The following is a 19,682-nucleotide window of genomic DNA, read 5'->3' as shown; positions in this document are numbered from 1 at the left end:
ACAAAAATCACAAGCATTCTTGTACACCAATCACAGACAAACAGAGAGCCAAATCATGAGTGAACTCCCAGTCACAATTGCTTCAAAGAGAATAAAATACCTAGAAATCCAACTTACAAGGGATGTGAAGGACCTCTTCAAGGAGAACTACAAACCACTGCTCAATGAAATAAAAGAGGATACAAACAAATGGAAGAACATTCCATGCTCATGGGTTGGAAGAATCAATATCGTGAAAATGGCCATACTGCCCAAGGTAATTTATAGATTCAATGCCATCTCCATCAAGCTACCAATGACTTTCTTCACAGAATTGGAAAAAAACTACTTTAAAGTTCATATGGAACCAAAAAAGAGCCCACATCACCAAGTCAATCCTAAGCCAAAAGAACAAAGCTGGAGGCATCACGCTACCGCACTTCAAACTATACTACAAGGCTACAGTAACCAAAAGAGCATGGTACTGGTACCACAACAGAGACATAGATCAATGGAACAGAATAGAGCCCTCAGAAAGGATGCCGCATATCTACAACTATCTGATATTTGACAAACCTGACAAAAACAAGCAATGGGAAAAGGATTCCCTATTTAATAAATGGTGCTGGGAAAACTGGCTAGCCATATGTAGAAAGCTGAAACTGGATCCCTTCCTTACACCTTATACAAAAATTAATTCAAGATGGATTAAAGACTTAAATGTTAGACCTAAAACCATTAAAATCCTACAAGAAAACCTAGGCAATACCATTCAGGACATAAGCGTGGGCAAGGACTTCATGTCTAAATCACCAAAAGCAATGGCAACAAAAGCCAAAATTGACAAATGGGATCTAATTAAACTAAAGAGCTTCTGCACAGCAAAAGAAACTACCATCAGAGTGAACAGCCAACCTACAGAATGGGAGAAAATTTTTGCAACCTACTCATCTGACAAAGGGCTAATATCCAGAATCTACAAAGAACTTAAACAAATTTACAAGAAAAAAACAAACAACCCCATCAAAAAGTGGGCAAAGGATATGAACAGACACTTCTCAAAAGAAGACATTTATGCAGCCAAAAAACACATGAAAAAATGCTCATCATCACTGGCCATCAGAGAAATGCAAATCAAAACCACAATGAGATACCATCTCACACCAGTTAGAATGGCCATCATTAAAAAGTCAGGAAACAACAGGTGCTGGAGAGGATGTGGAGAAATAGGAACACTTTTACACTGTTGGTGGGACTGTAAACTAGTTCAACCATTGTGGAAATCAGTGTGGCAATTCCTCAGGGATCTAGAACTAGAAATACCATTTGACCCAGCCATCCCATTACTGGGTATATACCCAAAGGACTATAAATCATGCTGCTATAAAGACACATGCACACGTATGTTTATTGTGGCACTATTCACAACAGCAAAGAGTTGGAACCAACCCAAATGTCCAACAACGATAGACTGGATTAAGAAAATGTGGCACATATACACCATGGAATACTATGCAGCCATAAAAATTGATGAGTTCATGTCCTTTGTAGGGACGTGGATGAAACTGGAAATCATCATTCTCAGTAAACTATCGCGAGGACAAAAAACCAAACACCGCATGTTCTCACTCATAGGTGGGAACTGAACAATGAGAACTCATGGACACAGGAAGGGAAACTTCACACTCTGGGGACTGTTGTGGGGTGGGGGGAGGGGGGAGGGACAGCATTAGGAGATAAACCTAATGCTAAATTACAAGTTAATGGGTGCAGCAAAACAACATGGCACATGGATACATATGTAACAAACCTGCACATTGTGCACATGTACCCTAAAACCTAAAGTATAATAAAAAAAAAAAGAAATGATCAGTTATATCCTCTGACACTCCGTCAGCGTTTACTGGAAAATAATTTTTTGAAGAGCCGGAGAACCCAAAAATGACAAGGATGAAATTAACATAAATGTTCAAAGAAGGAAAGGGAAGCTCTTCTTGTACTTATTTTTGGCTGAAAAAAAAAGTCAGTTTAACTATTTTAAGTAAGACTCATTGAAGACTGACAAGTCGGTGTTTTCAAATAAGAACAACTAATTTTGGAAAGGATAACTTTATTAGCCTGTTTCACACTGCTATAAAGATACTCCCAGAGACTGGGTAATTGATAAAGGAAAGAGGTTTAGTTGACTCACAGTTCTGCATGGCTGCAGAGGCCTCAGGAATCTTACAATCATGGCAGAAGGGGAAGCAGGCACTTCTTATGTGGCAGCAGGTGAGAGAGAGCGTGTGTAGGAGGAACTGTCACACACTTATAAAACCATCAGATCTCATGAGAACTCACTCACTATTATGAGAACAGCATAGGGGGAAACCACCTCCGTGATCCAATCACCTCCCACCAGGTCCTTCCCTTGACAGGTGGGGATTTTGGGGATTACAATTTCAGATGAGATTTGGGTAGGGACACACAGCCAAACCCTATCAATGACATTTTTTAAAACAGCATTGCACAAATTCTACTAGTGGTCATAAGGAATGCATTAATTAAAAACTAATTGAGAAGCTGATCCTTCAGATGTAAACTGAGCAAATGAGGACACAAATGATTTCTGGAGAACTTGGAAAATGTATTTGGAGTTTCCACTTTACATAGCATGGCAATATTAGGTACTTATAATGACCCTACTGCAGCGAAACACCCAGATGCTGGATTAATTACGTACTTGAATTGCATACTTAATGTGCACTGCTGGGTTTACTAAAGAATAAGTGATATCCACTAGCCACAGGTTTTTTTTTTTTTTTTGATGGAGTCTTGCTCTGTCACCAGGCTGGAGTGCAGTGGCATGATCTCGGCTCACTGCAACCTTTGCCTCCCAGGTTCAAGCAATTCTCCTGCCTCAGCCTCCCAAGTAGCTGGGACTACAGGTGCATACCACCATGCCCGGTTACTTTTCGTATTTTTAGTAGAGATGGGGTTTCACCACCTTGGCCAGGATGGTCTCAATCTCTTGACCTTGTTATCTGCCCGTCTCAGCCTCCCAAAGTGCTGGGATTACAGGCGTGAGCCACTGTGCCCAGCCACCACAAGTTGTTCTTGTTATATTGAAGTTGAAATATGTATTGAAGGATGGGATAGATAAGAAGAGTCAGAAGTGTGGCTGTGCTGATTGTTAAGCTATTGTCTCTTAACTCCAAACTCACTCTTCTATATTCTGCTTTATGGTGCTAGGATTGGGATTCTGCAAGCCAGATTTCTCCCTAGCCAGCAGGCCCACTGTTAAGTTCAGTCAATAGGGGATGCTGAAGAAGTCCAGAAGGCTGAGATTGAAAAGACGTCTTATTTCTTGTTTGGTCACTCTTTTGTTAGCATCACTCCAGCAATAGTTCTTCATCTCAGTAACGGCAGATGATGACAGTTGCACTTGGTTCCAGTTTCCAATTTTCCACCCACTCTCCTAGGACAAGCCACGTTGTCCTCTCTCAAAGATAACCAGCACTGTCTGGGTAGCACCTCTTCTTAGGTTCTAAATCCCAGCCCTGGAGGGCTTCTCCTTCAAACTTCTAATAACCTCAATTTTTTTCTTTCTGTTCTCCAAGCCCGGAGATAGTCCTGGTTGCTTTCAGAAATAACTCTGTATTATATCAGTGTTACCTTTTCCCCTCTTAGTTCTCTAATAGCTATTTAACTAGTTCCCATTAAATTATTGTCTTAATCCATTTTGTGCTGCTATAATAGAATACCACAGACTGGGTAATTTGTAAAGAAGAGAGATTTACCTATCGTTCTGGAGGCTGGGAAGTTCAAGATCAAAGGGTTGACATCTTTCAAGGGCCTCTTTGCTGAGTCATCTCTTGATGGAAAGTGGGAGGCAGAAAGGAAAGAAAGCATGAGCTAGCAAGAGGGGGGCTGAAACCCACTCTCACAATAACGAAACTACTCCCCTGTTAATGACATTAATCCATTGCCCTCATGACCTAATCACCTCTTAAATGTCACACCTCTCAACACTGTTGCATTGGGGTTAAGTTCCCAACCTATGAACTTTGGAGGACACATTAAAATAAACAGCAGTTATTTATTCAAATAGCTGGTGCATTTTCTAATAACTGACTGGACCATAACTGAAACAAGGTCCAAAATTTATTTCCTATAATATGGTAACATGAATATAGTTAGAATCAGGCCTTGCATCCAATACCAGGGGTACACCCCTCTGAAAGAAAGGTGACCTTTAGTTACGAATCCTTGTAAACTTGCTAATAAGGATAGACCTCCAGGAAAACAGCTAGTGGTGTTTACTAGTAGGAGAGTTGGCACTTATGAAATGTTTTTAGCAAGATATACCTGGTCTGTTCAGAATTGCTTATGGTAACAAAAAACCAAATAAAATCCCTTAGAATCTATTGATATGTGGGACATGGCTCCCTGGAAAGTATCACACAAGTTATGTAACCATCTGAATAGAGAAGTTCCATGACTGAAATGGCTTTCTTCTAAGTAATGGAGCTCCAGATTTTTTTTTTGGGACCTCATGTTTTAATCTAGGCACATGTGTGTCCTGATGAGAAAGGGCCTGGGAATAAGTTGGCTAGCTTGGACCTGTGTGCTTCACTTGTGCCTAACAACTACTTATATCCTTGAAATTATTTGTAAAGCTTGATGCTGGGTAAGATCTCTGATTCAAGAGTCTGATTTAACAGTTAATCCTTTATGCTATTGCACAGACCTTTGCTCAGAATGCTACAGGTGCTTCAGTAAAATACAGGAGTACACAAGCAAGAGGAAGACATAGGATATGGGTATTAGGAGATCCAATGGGAAGAGAAGTGAAGGGTAACCCTAGGACAATGATTAGAGGAGCCTCCAGGATGAGATGGCAGCGAGTCCAGACTGCATCAGGAGGACTCAAGAAACAGGTGGAGAGTTGTCTTCAGCAAGATGCCTTCTGGCCTTGGACCATCTTTTAATATCTAGGGGTACCTCGGAGAGTTTGACCTAGATTCTTTTATATACTTGGCTTGCTGCCAAAGCTCTTCCTTTCCTCTCTATCTACTAAATGTGAGGCAAAACTTTAAAACTTTTAGAATATCTATTTGATCTTGAGTCTTTAGGACTCAAAAAAAGCTGGCCACAAGACTAAATTTATATCAATTATATTAAAATTAAAAACCGTTCATCAAAAAGTACCATAAAGAAAGTGAAAACATAAGCCGTGTGTGTTTGTGTGTTTGGGGGAGGGATATGTTTGCAACACATATACATGAAGGATTAATATCCTGAATATGTAAAGATATATAAAGAACTCCTAAAAGTTGATAAGAAAAACACAAATAACCAAATGGAAAAATAGACAAAAACCATGAACCAGCATTTCACCTAAGAGGAAATAAGGATGGAAAATAAGCACATGAAAGCATGCTCAACCTTCTTGTAACCAATGCAAATAAAGGCCACAATGAGGTATATTATCCCTACTAGATAGGCGAAAATCAAGAAGTCCTGTACTACTCAATGTTAGAAAGTGATTTTTAAACACTACTGGTATGAGTACAATATGGTACAAGCATCTGGGAAAAATTTTGGCATTATTTTCCAAAACTGAAAATATGCTTATCCTAGGAATTAGCAGTTGTACCATGGAGCAGAAAGCTGTATATATCTTAGTGCAAATAATGGATGCAGGTGTAAAGATATATTAATTCCCTAGCTTCAAAGTAGCTGAGTGGTCTGCTTTTCTGGTTAACAGGCTGATAGTCTCTTTAGGCAGCAACCAGCCTGGTCCTTCCACTTATATCCTGTGCCTACAAATACCACTTTCTGTATATACAACAAAATTTGTAAGTTTAGGAAACTCTACCATAGAGAAGCTTCATAAAAATGTTTAAAAAAAAGCAAATTAATCTGTGAATAACCCGAGGACCAGTAAGAGGTGAATGGCTTAGTATAGTGAGATAATATATATTCCTTCAATGGAATACTACATAGCAGTGAAAATGAATCCAACTGGAGCTATACATATTAACATAGATGAATTTTAAAACATAATGTAGAAGGCAAAAGCAAGTCTCAAATGATCCAAAAAGTGATTCTATTTGGAAAGCAAAAAAATTTAAAACTGAATATATTGTTAGGGATATATACATACGTAGTAAAACTGATAAACAGCTATAAAATAATAAACCTTTATTTAGAATGGTGGTAATCTTGAGGGGGAAAAAGAGTGGTACAATTGGGATAAGGGATGGACATACATTTTTTTTTTTGTATTTTTTTTTTTTTTTTTCAGTAGAGACGGGGTTTCACCATGTTAGCCAGGATGGTCTCAATTTCCTGACCTCGTGATCCACCCGCCTCGGCCTCCCAAAGTGCTGGGATTACAGGCGTGAGCCACTGCGCCCGGCCCCGGGATGGACATATTTTTTAAAAGGGCAAAAAGGTGGATATGTAAAATCTCATTTATGTAAAAAAGAATCTACTATTTCATTAATTCAAAGGCAGCTTTTTCCCCTGTATTTTAACAGCTCTGAAGTTAGAATGTATCTTGAAATTGCTATTGAACAAGTGACAATTATGATATCATTGTCATTGCCATGCCTGATATTGTTCCTAACTATTCATATATCACTTCAACTGAATTATGTATATCATTAGTTCTAGATCCTTTGATTTTAAACACCAATTAAAGTTTTTTTAAAAGGTTAGAGTATGACTTGGCATCAAAACGGAGTTACTGTGTACTCGGAAAGGCACAGGAACCAAGGAATGAGAAATACATTTTATATCAATGAGGCAAATATTCAGTGTTAGAAAGGAGAAATAAGTATGATTCTATATTTTCTCAGAAAGCAACAACCACGTGCTTTCTGTGACTTAAGAAAGGAAGATACCTACAAGTAGGTGATGTTGTTACATTTTGTTCCTGAGATATGTGCAAAGAATTGCCTAAAACATGACAAATCATACAGCTAAAGGTGGAGAAATCACCAAATCCCTTGTAACTGAGGAGAGACATCTTAAAGCAACAAGCTGATATAACTGATTCACGCATGCCATTAAGCACATCATTAATTTTTGTGTTACGGTGTTTCTCTTTCCTCATAGTATACAAGGTAATGGTGCATGGGCATTTTATAGTCAATAGCATTTTAGATTCAATGATTTGTAGTATATGAGTTTTGAATATAGGTAAACAGAAAAAGGCCTGGAAGAATTACACATCAGGCTGTTAATAGTGATAATATCTGACTTTGGGACTACCAGTGATTTTTTTTCCTCTTTATTATTTTTAATTTTCTACAATCAAAACATTGCTCACATAATAAAGAAAAATTAAGATTTTATAACATTTGTTTTGTTTTTGAGATGGAGTCTCCCTCTGTCTCCCAGGCTGGAGTGCAGTGGAACAATCTCAGCTCACCGCAACCTCTGCCTCCTGGGTTCAAGCGATCCTTCCACCTTAGCCTCCCAGGTAGCTGGGATTACAGGCATGCACAACCACACCCGGCTAATTTTTGTATTTTCATAAAAAGTGGGGTTTTGGCATGTTGGCCAGGCTGGTCTCAAACTCCTGACCTCAAGTGATCCACTTGTCTTGGCCTCCGAAAGTGCTGGGATTGCAGGTGTGAGCCACCATGCCCGCTGCTATTTTTTTTTTTTTTTAAATCAAACATATTCCAAGAGAATGTCAAGGGAAAGCTGTTTCCACTTAGATCTGTTGTGGGCATTAGCTAGGTGAATGAAGTGGAGGAAGTCATTAAACAAGACTTTGGTTCCAATCCTAGTTATGCTTCACATGTGTGTTCTTAAGCAAGCTATGTAACGGCCCTGTGCTTAAATTCTCCCAACTATGAAATTGGGTGTATGATACTCTTCCACAGGGCTATTCTGAAACTCTAAAAGGTTTTCAAAGTTTTGTGCAACATCAGTTTCCATGGATGTTAAATTAAGTTCCTGTGTGTGTGGTTTAGGGAAAGCAAGCAGGAATTCTAAGGTTTAATAACCTTGGAAAATTCTGGGTTCAACAAAGTTAACCTGATTCCTCTCATAATTTCTTAGAATTTGTATTTGCTAATGTGCACAGTGAACTTCCAAGAAGGGCTATCATGTGAGGAAGCATCTCTTGGAACTAGCGTTTTGTGTAATGCCAAGATATGTTGATAGTATTGTCTGTATCTTTCTTCGGGAAGTTTCTGAAAGGTTGACTTACTGGTAAAAATGGCATCCATTATTGTCTCCAGTCGTCCCTGCTCTTCAGCTTCCAAAATACTCTTTAGGTTCCAACCTTGCTTGAAACTCCATTTTAGACTTTTAAAAATAAACTCCTCCCTTCATCTGCCAGGAGTTAGTCCTTTGTCCTGCTTCTCTAAGGAAGGTATTCTTCTCCTGTTTGCTGTTCTGTGACAATGCCAGTGCAGCCCAGCAATGCTTCATGTGGTTGTGCCCTTGAGACTTGAGCCAACATTCGAGTCCCTAGTGTTGGGCAGAGTAGTAGCTCAACAAATGTGTCCTTTCCTAGCACAGCAGTTTCAGTGGGAAAAGTGCTGGTTCTAGAACTATTTTCTTCCCCTGAGAACAGTATCTGTCAGTGTATTCTGAAAAGCATCTTGTTCTTGATTTAATCATATGAAGATGGCTACACAGTAATTTTAGTAAATGTAAGGTGCTCTTGTACAAATGATGAACAAGACATCCCAAAATCCAAAAAACCAAAATATAAAAAAGCAACCTTTTCCAGCATTTCTTCTAGTTAGAACTATCTCCCTCTGACCTCGAATCAGTTAGGTTTTATCATTGGCAGAGATGTTTGGGGAAGGGCTCTGATATATTATGGTCCTAAGAGCAGTGAGCCTGCTGTTGAGGTGGAAAGATCAATGCCTCCCTCCCATGGGCTTTCATATAAAGAGCCCTGGCCTGGGGGTTAGAAGACAAAGAGTTCAGTCTGTGTTGCCACCAACTTGCCATGAGATCTCATTGGGAAGAGGAGTGTTACCTGATGAGCATTCCTAATTGGCGTGGTTATGGTAAACCTCAGTTAGTAGAGTCTAGTATTTAAGTAAAGTCTAGGTGGTAGAGGTCAAGTGGTACCACCCTGAGGAAAGAGGCCTGAAGCAGGCAGGGAAGGATTGTGGTTGTGGATGACCAACTTCAACTGAAGAGGAACTGGCCATCGTTGTGAGCCACATCGCCCTCAGTCACAGGGCACGCTGCTGCCTTCACTAAGTCTTGTGTGATCCTCCTAGCCTTGTCTCAACTCCGGGTTGGGAAGAGCAGGTGGGCTCTTGTTCAGGTTGCTCATGGAGAAGCAGTGAGGCAGTGGCAGTGGTAACCAAGCCAAGGCCTGGGAAATGTCAAATTTGGAGATGGTCTGCAAGTGCTTCTCAGTGAGTTAGTGGAAGCTACTGGATTTTAGGCTGGGTATTTTTTTTTGGAGTCAGGGACTGTCCTGTAAATTGCAGGATGTTTTGCATTCCTGACCTCCTTCCTTCTGCTCGATACTAGTAGTAGCAACTCATTGTGATGACTAAGAATTGCTTCCACCTATTTCCAAAGTCTTGTATTAGAACCATTGGAAGGTATGTGGTCTAACTGACTTCCCCATCATAAAATTTTTCATTTATTTCCACGATTTAGTTCCAGTTTTATCGAGAGGCAGCATTTCTTCACACTCCAACTACTCGGTCCCTATAGGGTCATGCCCACAGCAGCCATTACTAAACTGAATAACATCAGTGTCACAGTAAGACTGCAATTTCAGAATGCACTCCTGTTGAACCAATCTAAAACTGACAGTGCAAAGACTGTGACCAAAGGAATCAGAAACCTTAGAAACTAGTTCAGCTTCTACCCTTTTACTTTTTACATTTTTTACTTATATTTTGTATTTTAGATTTGGTTTTCTGTTCCTGAGTAAATTCACTTAGAATAATGGCCTGCAGCTGCATCAGTGTTGCTGTAAAGGACGTGATTTTGTTCCTTTTCATGGCTATAGGGAATTCCGTGGTGTGTATGTTCCACATTTCCTTTATCCAGTCCACTGCTGATGGGCGCCTAGGTTGACTCCTTGTCTTTGCTATTGTGAGTAGTGCTGTGATAAACATGTTAAGTGCAGATGTCTTTTTGGTAGAACAATTTACTTTCCTTTGGGCATATACCTGGTAATGGGATTACTGGGTCAAACGGTAATTAATTTTAATTTTTTGAGAAATCTCCAAACTGCTTTCCACAAGAGCTGAACTAATTTACAGTCCTACCAACAGCGTATAAGCATTCCCTTTTCTCGCCAACATCTGCTATTTTTTGACTTTTTAATAAAAGCCTTTCTAACTGGTGTGAGATAGTACATCACTGTGGCTTTGATTTGCATTTCTTACTTTTAAGACAAATCACTTTAGATTTTTCAGTTTTGGTTAAAAATCATCCATATACATAAAAAAGAGAAACTCTCATGTTCCTCATCTCTAAGGGCCTTTCTGGATCTAAAGTTCAGTTCTTCCAAGTTCAATTCTACCAAGTTCAGTTCTACTGAGTTCAGTTCTACCGAGTTCAGTTCTACTGAGAAAGGCCATCACTGATTCAAATTTGAATGTGAGCATGGAATGACACAGCTAAGACCAATTATTTAGAGAGAAGAAATAGTTTTCATGCAGACACATTTTAAAACACACAAATAAAATTCTTACCACTCAAATTTTGGTAAACATTTTATAATTTATATATAAAATCTCAGTAAGAAACCATGTAAAATGACAGAAATATCCACCTTACATTAAGACTCAAAATAAAAAAAAAAAACCCATACACACTGAATGTAAATTTTAATTATAAAACAAGAATATGAACAAAACATTTTAAAATAATCTCAATTATTTGGCAACTCATCACATCATTGCAAGAGACAAATTTGATCGTAAGAAGTTTAATCTTATGAAAAACTGAAGTTGGACAGTTTGCTCATATGAGAGTTAAAACATGTTTAAAAAAACACTTGGCAATAAAGCCAGTTTCTATACTGAAATAATTGTGTATAAAACAACATAAAATCCTGAAACTGGATAGACAGGAGGGACCTAATCTTGAATGCATTTCTCTTCACTGAAAAAGACAATATGGAAAGAGTATTGGTAGAAGCTTCAGAATAGCACATAGAAGAGGAATGAACACAGAGAAGAGGAATGAAGAGGGGTTTCTGCTGCAGGTGACTGACGCAACTTTACCTGAACCAGAACCTGTTTTATGTCAATGCAGCTGGTAGTAAAGTCACAGATGCAAGTATAATCTAAAAACAAGTTACAGTCTTAAAAAACAGAGCCACAACTGTGAACAGAAAAGCAATGAAGAACCTTTCTTTAGCTAAACTACTTTACTTGGATACATGCGAGTTTCTGCCAGATCATATTAAGATAGTTACAGGGCAGGCAGAGTCCTAAAAAATTTTCTACTAATGACTGCATAGCATTTAAAACCCTTTTTTATTAAAAAAAAATAATAAAGTAAAATAAACAGATATATAGTAAAGTTCACAGATAAGTTTTCTCTGTAAAATAAATAAAGTGTTCATTGATTAGCATCATACATAGAGTAAAATACAACCTATTTTTACATGTTTATATACTATACACAGATTACCAGTAGGCAGCCTGGCGTCTGATGGGCTGGAGGGGTTTGCATTCATGATGTGTCACATTGGGAAATCCCAATTTTGAATGTTAAAATATACAACTACTTTGTTTTGAGTTCAGATACAAAGTAAACTTATTGTCCTTTATCTGAAATAAATGTACATAATATCTTCTATGAACAATAGTTTATAAAGCTGTTTAAAACATAACAAGAAAAAGCTTGCACCTAGGGACTTACAGCACATGCATATCTTTTTCCTGGTTAAAGAGAAGCCTATGGCCACTGAGGCATGTCTCTTTCCTCTCCACTGTGTTCCTCCATAAGCCTAGGGCAGCAGTGGTCAGGATTATCGCTTCGCTTTTTTCACAGGGGCTTCCTCCACCCTTTGCTGGCCTCTTGTTCGGGCCCCAGGAGGGCTGACTTCTCTCTTGCGCTTGATAGGAGGGGAGAGCTGTGTCTTTGATCTGCATTAAGCAAAGTCAAGGCAATGGTGAGGTTTAAAAGCAGCTGCTTCAAATAACTTGGGAGTTCCTTAAAAAAATAGAAGAGTTTTGAACTTGACAGCTAAGAAGAAGAAAACCCAGTAACATTTATACACGAAAAGGAGCTACTTCGCGAAGAGCTTGAACTAACTGGTTATTTGTTGTCAACCTCACACACAAACACAGGACACTGGAAGAGAAGTTTGAAGCCTGTGCTCTGGTTCCAGCTCCACCACACTCTAGGTGCTGATGGTGCTCAAGTCCACTTCCTTCTCTGGGCCCTAGTTCTTTCATCTATAAAACAAAGACATCAACAGCGGGTCCCACCAATATACAAACTGTCCCAAGTTCAAACAACTAGCAAGAACATAGCAGGATTGCAACCTAGGTCAGACCAAGTGCAAAATCATGTTTTGTAGCACAGTATTACAGAAAATAGCTGTGTTAGAAAAGGCACAGGAATTTCAGAAGAACATTCTAACCAATCTCCCTATCACCAGCATACCCTGTTGATATAGTCTGTGATTAAAATTATTTGTTGGAAACTCCAATTAATCATGTTACTGTCCTGGAGATGTATGAAGTTCCTCTTGGGTCTCTGATGCTTTCAGGAGAAAATCATCCAGAGCCTTTTAAAGTTCTGCCTTCTATTTGTGCACCATCTGGGCCTGCAGTCCTGCACCTTCCACATCACAAAGCAAGATGCCCCATCTTTGGAATCCCCCACAGAGAAATGCGACTTTATTGATATGAATACTTTAGGTCTTTACCACAGCGTTTACCATTGTAATTTGTCTGCTGTGTTTTTTCAAACTGCAAGTTACAATCAATATTTTAAAACAACATGTTAATAGGACACAACAGAAAATACCACTCGTATCACATCTATTAAATTTGACTCATGGCCGGGCGCGGTGGCTCACGCTTGTAATCCCAGCACTTTGGGAGGCCGAGGCGGGCGGATCACGAGGTCAGGAGATCGAGACCACGATGAAACCTCGTCTCTACTAAAAATACAAAAAATTAGCCGGGCGTGGTGGCGGGCGCCTGTAGTCCCAGCTACTCGGAGAGGCTGAGGCAGGAGAATGGCGTGAACCCGGGAGGCGGAGCTTGCAGTGAGCCGAGATCGCGCCACTGCACTCCAGCCTGGGCGACAGAGCGAGACTCCGTCTCAAAAAAAAAAAAAAAAAAAAAAAAAAAAAAAAAAAAAAAAAAATTTGACTCATGAAAATTTTGTTTCAGTTACAGCAGCAGGAATGTGAGCACCAGCTGTATTGCAAAACATTCTTATAGTGGGTTGTTGCCAAAAACAGTTTGAAAGTCTTATACACATATATCTCTTCCATTAGACATGATGATTCTCTAGGGCAGCCGCTGAGATTTATCATTTTTCTAACTCCAGTGCCTAGTGCAATGCCCAACACATGGCAAGTGGGCAGTAAATGTCCTGTCAATGAATAAAAGACTTGGAAAACCAACACTGCAGGAGATGGAGAAATGGGACTCTTAGTGATATGAAGACACGTCTTCCGTTTCTTGTTTGACAGCAAAAGTAAATAAACTCAAATTGAGTCAAAAATTGTTGCAGATGATGTGGTTTTGGCATGTGTTGACAATGACTGAAAATGTGTTTGTTGATAATCCATTTCAAACTGTTTCCATGGAAAGCCACCAGCCACTCAGTGAACACCTCTTCAGTAAAGGTGCCATGTGCAGTATTGTGCTGGGGGCCAAGTGACAGCCAACAGAAGCTCTGAGTCAGGCTGCTTCTCCCCAGCCATGTGAGCTTCGTAGCTTATCCAGGCCCTTCTAGTCCACCCAGAATGTGGTCTGTGAGGAGGGGCACTGGTCACTGAGGAGCTTGTTGGAAATGCCAACTCTCAGGCCCCAGCCTAGACTTGCAGACCCAGGATCTGCATTTTACCAAGAGCCTCAAGTGATTTGACTGCATGTTCAATTTTGAGTAGTATGCCTGGAAACCTTCCTGAGATTCTTTCCCTCACATATAAAATAAGAGTAACTATTACAATTCACTCACTGAGGGTTAAATGAGAGCATGTATGTGAAAGTGCCGGGTAGTATAGTTTGCTTTCATTTCTAGAATGTGGGGAAAACAGCACATACATACATTACAAGTACGCTGTGAAGATGAAAATGTGGTAAGAGGTCAAAACAGTTTTTGTGTACAGTGAAGAGACTTTTATTTTTGAATATGATAATGTATAGAAAGTATGACAAGTTCCTATCTCAAGAAAGAAACCTACAGCTCAGAGGGGTAAATAAAAGGAATATACCAAACCAATGCTATGTGGCATCTCAAGTGCCCAATATTGACCAGAAGTGCAGCAAGAAGAAGAGATGAAAATGGGCTGAAGCAGGATGGAAAGGATCTGACTTACTAGGGGTGCTGATGGTGAGGACGCTCCTCACTAGCTCAAGCAAAGGCAAGAAAGGAAGGCTCAGGACCACCTCTGGGAAGCAGTAAGACCAGTAGGCTGCAGTGAAAGGTGTAAGCTGGCAGGGGCCGTGCCTGAAAGAGGAAGCCTTCTCACCTCATCACCTCTCCATTGCTCTAGCTAAAACAGAAATGATTCTGGGCTGTTAAATGCTTTACCACACTGCCTTGCCTTTGGTCTTGGTGGATGGCAGAAGGCATATAATGTTCATAGGTGTCAAGGACAAGCCTGTGTGGCAGTCCACTGCGGCAAGGCCAGACTGGTGAAGCCACAGAGACACCTTCTGCAGCCCTTCCTATTCTTCTTGGAAACCAATGATCCCCAAAAACAGTTATTTGGTGAGACAAAATCTTGAAGGAAATTAGGAAGGAAGCATTATTGTACCAAAAATAGTCTTAGGGAGTTAAAAATGACTTGAAGTGTAAGCAGGGACTTACCTTCCTAATGGGGGAGAGTTACTAACTTTTTCGCTGGTAGGTAACTTCTCTTTTGCTAATTTTTGGCGATTTCTAGGAGAAACTGTGTCTGGGCTGCCAAGTTTGGATGTTGCACGTGCAGATGGCTTGCTATGTTGCTTTCTGAAACAGATTATAGAAACACTGGGCAATGGTAGCACTGAATACTCCAGTCCCTGGAACTATGTAGGAAGTATGAGGCTCCTTGTGGGCAAGTCAGAACAACAGGAACTAAAATCAGAAAAATGGTTGCTTTTCCTGACCAATGCTGATAAGTCGATCTTAATGTCATCTACAACTACCTCTGCTTGTGTGACACTATCTTTGTTCTTACTGTGCATGATATTTTATTGTGATTTAGAAAAAGATGTATCTGTGAAAAATAGAAAATATACTGGCTGACAAAATAAAGATTACAAAAGAGCTCATCAGGGTAGAATAAAGGGCCAAGATTAATGAAAGTACAATTCACAAGGCTAAGAGTTAAGGCCCAAGTAGTCAACTGCACAAGAATCAGATAAGGAATTCTGATTCCAGTAAAAACTCTGAAAAAAGAACTTGTTTAGCTGGTGTATTTTTCAATTTGAGGCTCAGTAATGAGGATGTGCACTGAAGAACAATATCCAGAAAATAAGGTAGAACAGTACTCTTCTGGATTCATTAGACCACACTTGGTATACAGAGTTTGCTTCTATCTATCTTTCTTTCTTTTCTCTCTCTCTCTCTCTCTCTCTCTCTTTCTTTCTTTCGAGAAAGAGCCTCGCTCTGTCACCCAGGCTGCAGTGCGGTGGTACAATCTCTTCTCACTGCAACCTCCACCTCCCGGGTTCAAGCAATTCTCCTGCCTCAGCTGCCCAAGTAGCTGGGATTACAGGAGTCTGCCACAACGCTCGGCTATTTTTTGTACTTTTAGTAGAGATGAGGTTTCACCATGTTGGCAAGGCTGATCTTGAACACCTGGCCTCAAGTGATCCACCAGCCTTGGACTCCCAAAGTGCTGGGATTACAGGCGTGAGCCACTGTGCGTGGCCTCTTTTATTTTTTATTAATTTAATTTTTTTTTAAGAGGGTCTTGCTATGTTTCTTAGGCTGGTCTCGAACTCCCAGCCTCAAGCAATCTTCCTGCCTCAGCCTCCTGAGTAGCAGGGATTACAGGCATGAGCCACTGCGCCCACCTGCACATTTGCTTCTAAAAGAGGATAAAGGTAACTGAGGAGCACAAACAGGGATGATGAAGGGGCTCAATAAGCAAGCAGAGAAGACCTGGTAGCTGCCCTCAAATACATAAGGGAAAATTAGACAGAAGGTTCTGAAAGTCGAACTAGAATCAAGAGTAGAAGCCATAGGGAGGTCGGCTTCTACTGAACACAAGTCAGAAAATGCTGAGGAGGATGTGGCTTTCCCTGCCACTGAGGTCCATGCAAAAGCAGGAAGACCCTTTCAGAGGAGCTGCAGGTGCAGTGACTCAGGCACTGACTGGCTATTGGTACTACATGACCACTGAGAGCCCACCCAACTCAGACAATTTGTGAAATTATGAAGACACCAGAGCCCTGGGACTGATCAACCAATGCCAAGGAATCTAAACTAGAGAGAAAAGAACTCATTTGTAAATCAAAAGTTTATATTATAAAGTGCATGAAGGAAGAGCTTTGATAATCCAGGTGATTACAGAACCATATAAATCAAATAAGATTTATTTTTAAAGAATTTATAAAAGGCAAATCTGAGAGCAATTTCTAGACACTCACTCGAAAATGGCTAGAAGGCCTATGGAACTTTCTCTGAATTGAGCCCTACTTTCCACAACTGTTTTAGAGGGAGGCAGTAATTCTGGTGGGATGGATGCTATACCCAAATGCATGGGTGTTGGGCTCCAGCACCCTCACCCTCTCCTAGCAGCAGCAGTTTGGATTCTGTGACTTCTTTTCTATTTACCTGAGCTGCTCCACCTAAAAAAGCAAATATGAGACCACCTTATAACTTTAGCCGTGTAAGCTTCGAGAGTCCTTTGGCTCTAAAATCTGATTGAGAAATCAAACCATGGCACAAATGGCTAATAATGTGTTAAGTTTGAAGGAATTAGAAACAGATTGATTTTAAGTTTTTGTTATTTTTTTGTTTTTTTTTGAGACAGAGTCTCACTCTGTCACCCAGGCTGGAGTGCAATGGTGTGATCTCGGCTCACTGCAACCTCTACCTCCCGAGTTCAAGCGAATCTCTTGCCTCAGCCTCCCAAGTAGCTGGGATTACAGGCATGTGCCACCACACCTGGCTAATTTTTTATATTTTTAGTAGAGACGGGGTTTCACCATATTGGCCAGGCTGGTCTCGAACTCCTGACCTCATGATCTGCCGGCCTTGGCCTCCCAAAGTGCTGGGATTACAGGCATGAGCCACTGCGCCTGGCCCCGATTTTAGTTCTTTATGTAAACACAAGATACTATTATATTATGGTGTTAGTGTTATTTTTGAAATAAATCTTCCTGAACTTTTTGATCAATCTTGAATAATGAAATTAAAAGATGATACCAAGATTAATAGCTTGTAAATCACATTAATTAAAAATTAAAAAAATATATATTTTTTCAGAGACAGAATCTCACTGTCACCCAGGCTAGAGTGCAGTGGTGCGATCACAGCTCACTGCAGCCTCAAGCTCCTGGGCTCAAGCGATCCTCCCATCTCAGCCTCCCAAGTAGCCAGGACTACAGGTGCATGCCACCATGCTCAGCTAATTTTCAAAATTTTTTTGTAGAGATGGGGTCTCCCTGTGTTGTCCAGGCTGGTCTCATAAACTCCTGGGCTCAAGTGATCCTCCCATCTTGGTCTCCCGAAGTGTTGGGATTACAACCATGAGCTACCGTGCTCAGCCTGGAAAATATTCATGTTTGGGAAAGTGATTAACGGTTAGGATGAGACTACACAGTTACGTACCATTTCTCATGTGCCATGGGGAAAGGAACACTGGATGATGTGAACAGGTATAATGATATAGGCCAACAACAGAAAAGGGGTATCAGCAAATAATGCTTGTTTAAACAAAGTTCAACAGGCTTCTTTCCTTTAGGAGTTTGCCAAACCCTTTTTTTTTTTTTGTTTTTGAGATGGAGTCTCGCTCTATCACCAGGCTGGAGTACAGTGGAGCCATCTCAGCTCACCGCAACCTCCGCCTCCCACGTTTAAGCAATTCCCCTGCCTCAGCCTCCCCAGTAGCTGGGACTACAGGTACGAGCCACCATGCCCGGCTAATTTTTTGTATTTTAGTAGAGATGGGGTTTCACCACGTTGGCCAGGATGGTCTTGATCTCCTGACCTCATGATTCATCCACCTTGAACTCCCAAAGTGCTGGGATTACAAGCGTGAGTCGCCACGCCCAGCCCTGGAGTTTGCCAAACCCTTATATTTTAATGAACATGTAACTGAGGAAGGAGAGAGAATTCAATGACATTCCTAAACTCATCTGACCATGGTACTCTTTTTCTCAGAGGTTTCTGGCTACAATAGGGCTTGAGAGAACACGTTTTGGGAAATATATGAAATTACCTCAAAAATGGTCAAATTTGGGCACTTTCCTATGATCAACCTATTGCATAGCACTGGTGAGATGCATGTGATGACAGTGGTGCGTGGGCCTGGTTCCTCCTGCTTTCTGGGTTGAATTAAGTATGCTGAGAGGAGGGATGATGTTTTATGTATGTCCATATTCATGAATGTTGCTCAATATGACATTTGAAGGATGGCAGATGCTCAAAAAATATTTGTAAGGAATTGAATGGGTTCCACCAAATAGGCATTTAAAATCTGGTAAAGACTCTGAAGCAATCCCCCAAAATGGTTTAGGACAGAAAATGTGTTCTCCAAGAACTATGTGCCCACTGCTAACAATAAAAATGAAAGGGAAGAACTTCCACTGCAGCATGAATAATTCAGTTCAGAGAATCCCAGGAAACCCAGAGCAGTTTTCAGATGGAGAAGCTGGTGAAGGTCTCTGGCAGCTCTGTGCTGCCCCCATTACCTCTGAGCCTCTGATCTGGTGGTGGATCTTGTGGTGGCTCCTGAAGGCTCGTCCTCTTCCTCATCTTCCTCTTCCTCATCAGACTCCTGCTCTTTCTTGTCCTCTGCTGGATCAGAAACTAATTTCTGGCGTTTTCTTTCTGGCTCTGAGGATTCTGTTCAAATAGAAGGGTAACACCTGGATTTTACAATTCCCAAAGATACTTCCAAGAGAGAGAGTCAAGGAGTTTAGAACTTAGGATATTAGGGACTTGGAGGCAGAGAAATGGTTTTCCACTTCCTTTTTGTTTTAGAACTTGCAATTCACAACTGTTTAACTTAATCTCAAACACATTTTGGATAGTTTACATATGCAGTTCACAGCCAGCGATCATAAAAAATTCACATGTACTCAGAAAAGCATCTGGGATGTACCATTTCTGACATGGGATTAGACCCATTTCACACATATTTATGTAATATTAATATTAGCTGTACCCATTGGATTTTTCCTCATTCAAAGAAAAACTCTTTAAAAAGGTGATTTTGAAACAATAAGACTTATTAAGAATTTGCTAGAAACATACCAGCATCATCTGATACAGTGAGAGAACGTTTGGGTTTTCTTCCTCTCCGACGCACACTTGCTACTATTTTTTCTTCACCATCATCCTAGAAGCAATAAAATTAA

The 19,682-nt window shown here is 40.4% G+C and overlaps 1 protein-coding gene across 4 annotated transcripts in view; it reads right to left on the bottom strand.

Annotated features, from left to right (window-relative positions):
• Nucleotides 1-10,669: 10,669 nt before the first annotated feature.
• BOD1L1 (biorientation of chromosomes in cell division 1 like 1) overlaps nucleotides 10,670-19,682 on the bottom strand; it is a 59,334-nt gene continuing 50,321 nt past the window's right edge. For 2 of the 4 annotated variants that reach the window (XM_032135344.2, XM_032135343.2), the window contains exons 24-27: nucleotides 19,579-19,663; nucleotides 19,014-19,167; nucleotides 14,977-15,117; nucleotides 10,676-12,065 (exon numbers count right to left, since the gene is read on the bottom strand). In XM_032135344.2, coding sequence (XP_031991235.1) covers nucleotides 11,948-12,065; nucleotides 14,977-15,117; nucleotides 19,014-19,167; nucleotides 19,579-19,663 — 498 coding nt within the window. In that variant the 3' untranslated portion in view covers nucleotides 10,676-11,947. Of the gene's footprint in view, nucleotides 12,133-14,976; nucleotides 15,118-19,013; nucleotides 19,168-19,578; nucleotides 19,664-19,682 lie in introns of all 4 variants that reach the window. The other 2 variants (XM_032135345.2, XM_032135347.2) reach the window with 2 other exon arrangements.

Source organism: Hylobates moloch, unplaced genomic scaffold, assembly GCF_009828535.3.
Source record: "Hylobates moloch isolate HMO894 unplaced genomic scaffold, HMol_V3 SCAFFOLD_17, whole genome shotgun sequence".
In the NCBI taxonomy this organism is placed as follows: domain Eukaryota; kingdom Metazoa; phylum Chordata; class Mammalia; order Primates; family Hylobatidae; genus Hylobates; species Hylobates moloch.
The sequence above is the reverse complement of the archived record's forward strand: the minus strand, read 5'-3'. Positions and strand labels throughout refer to the sequence as shown.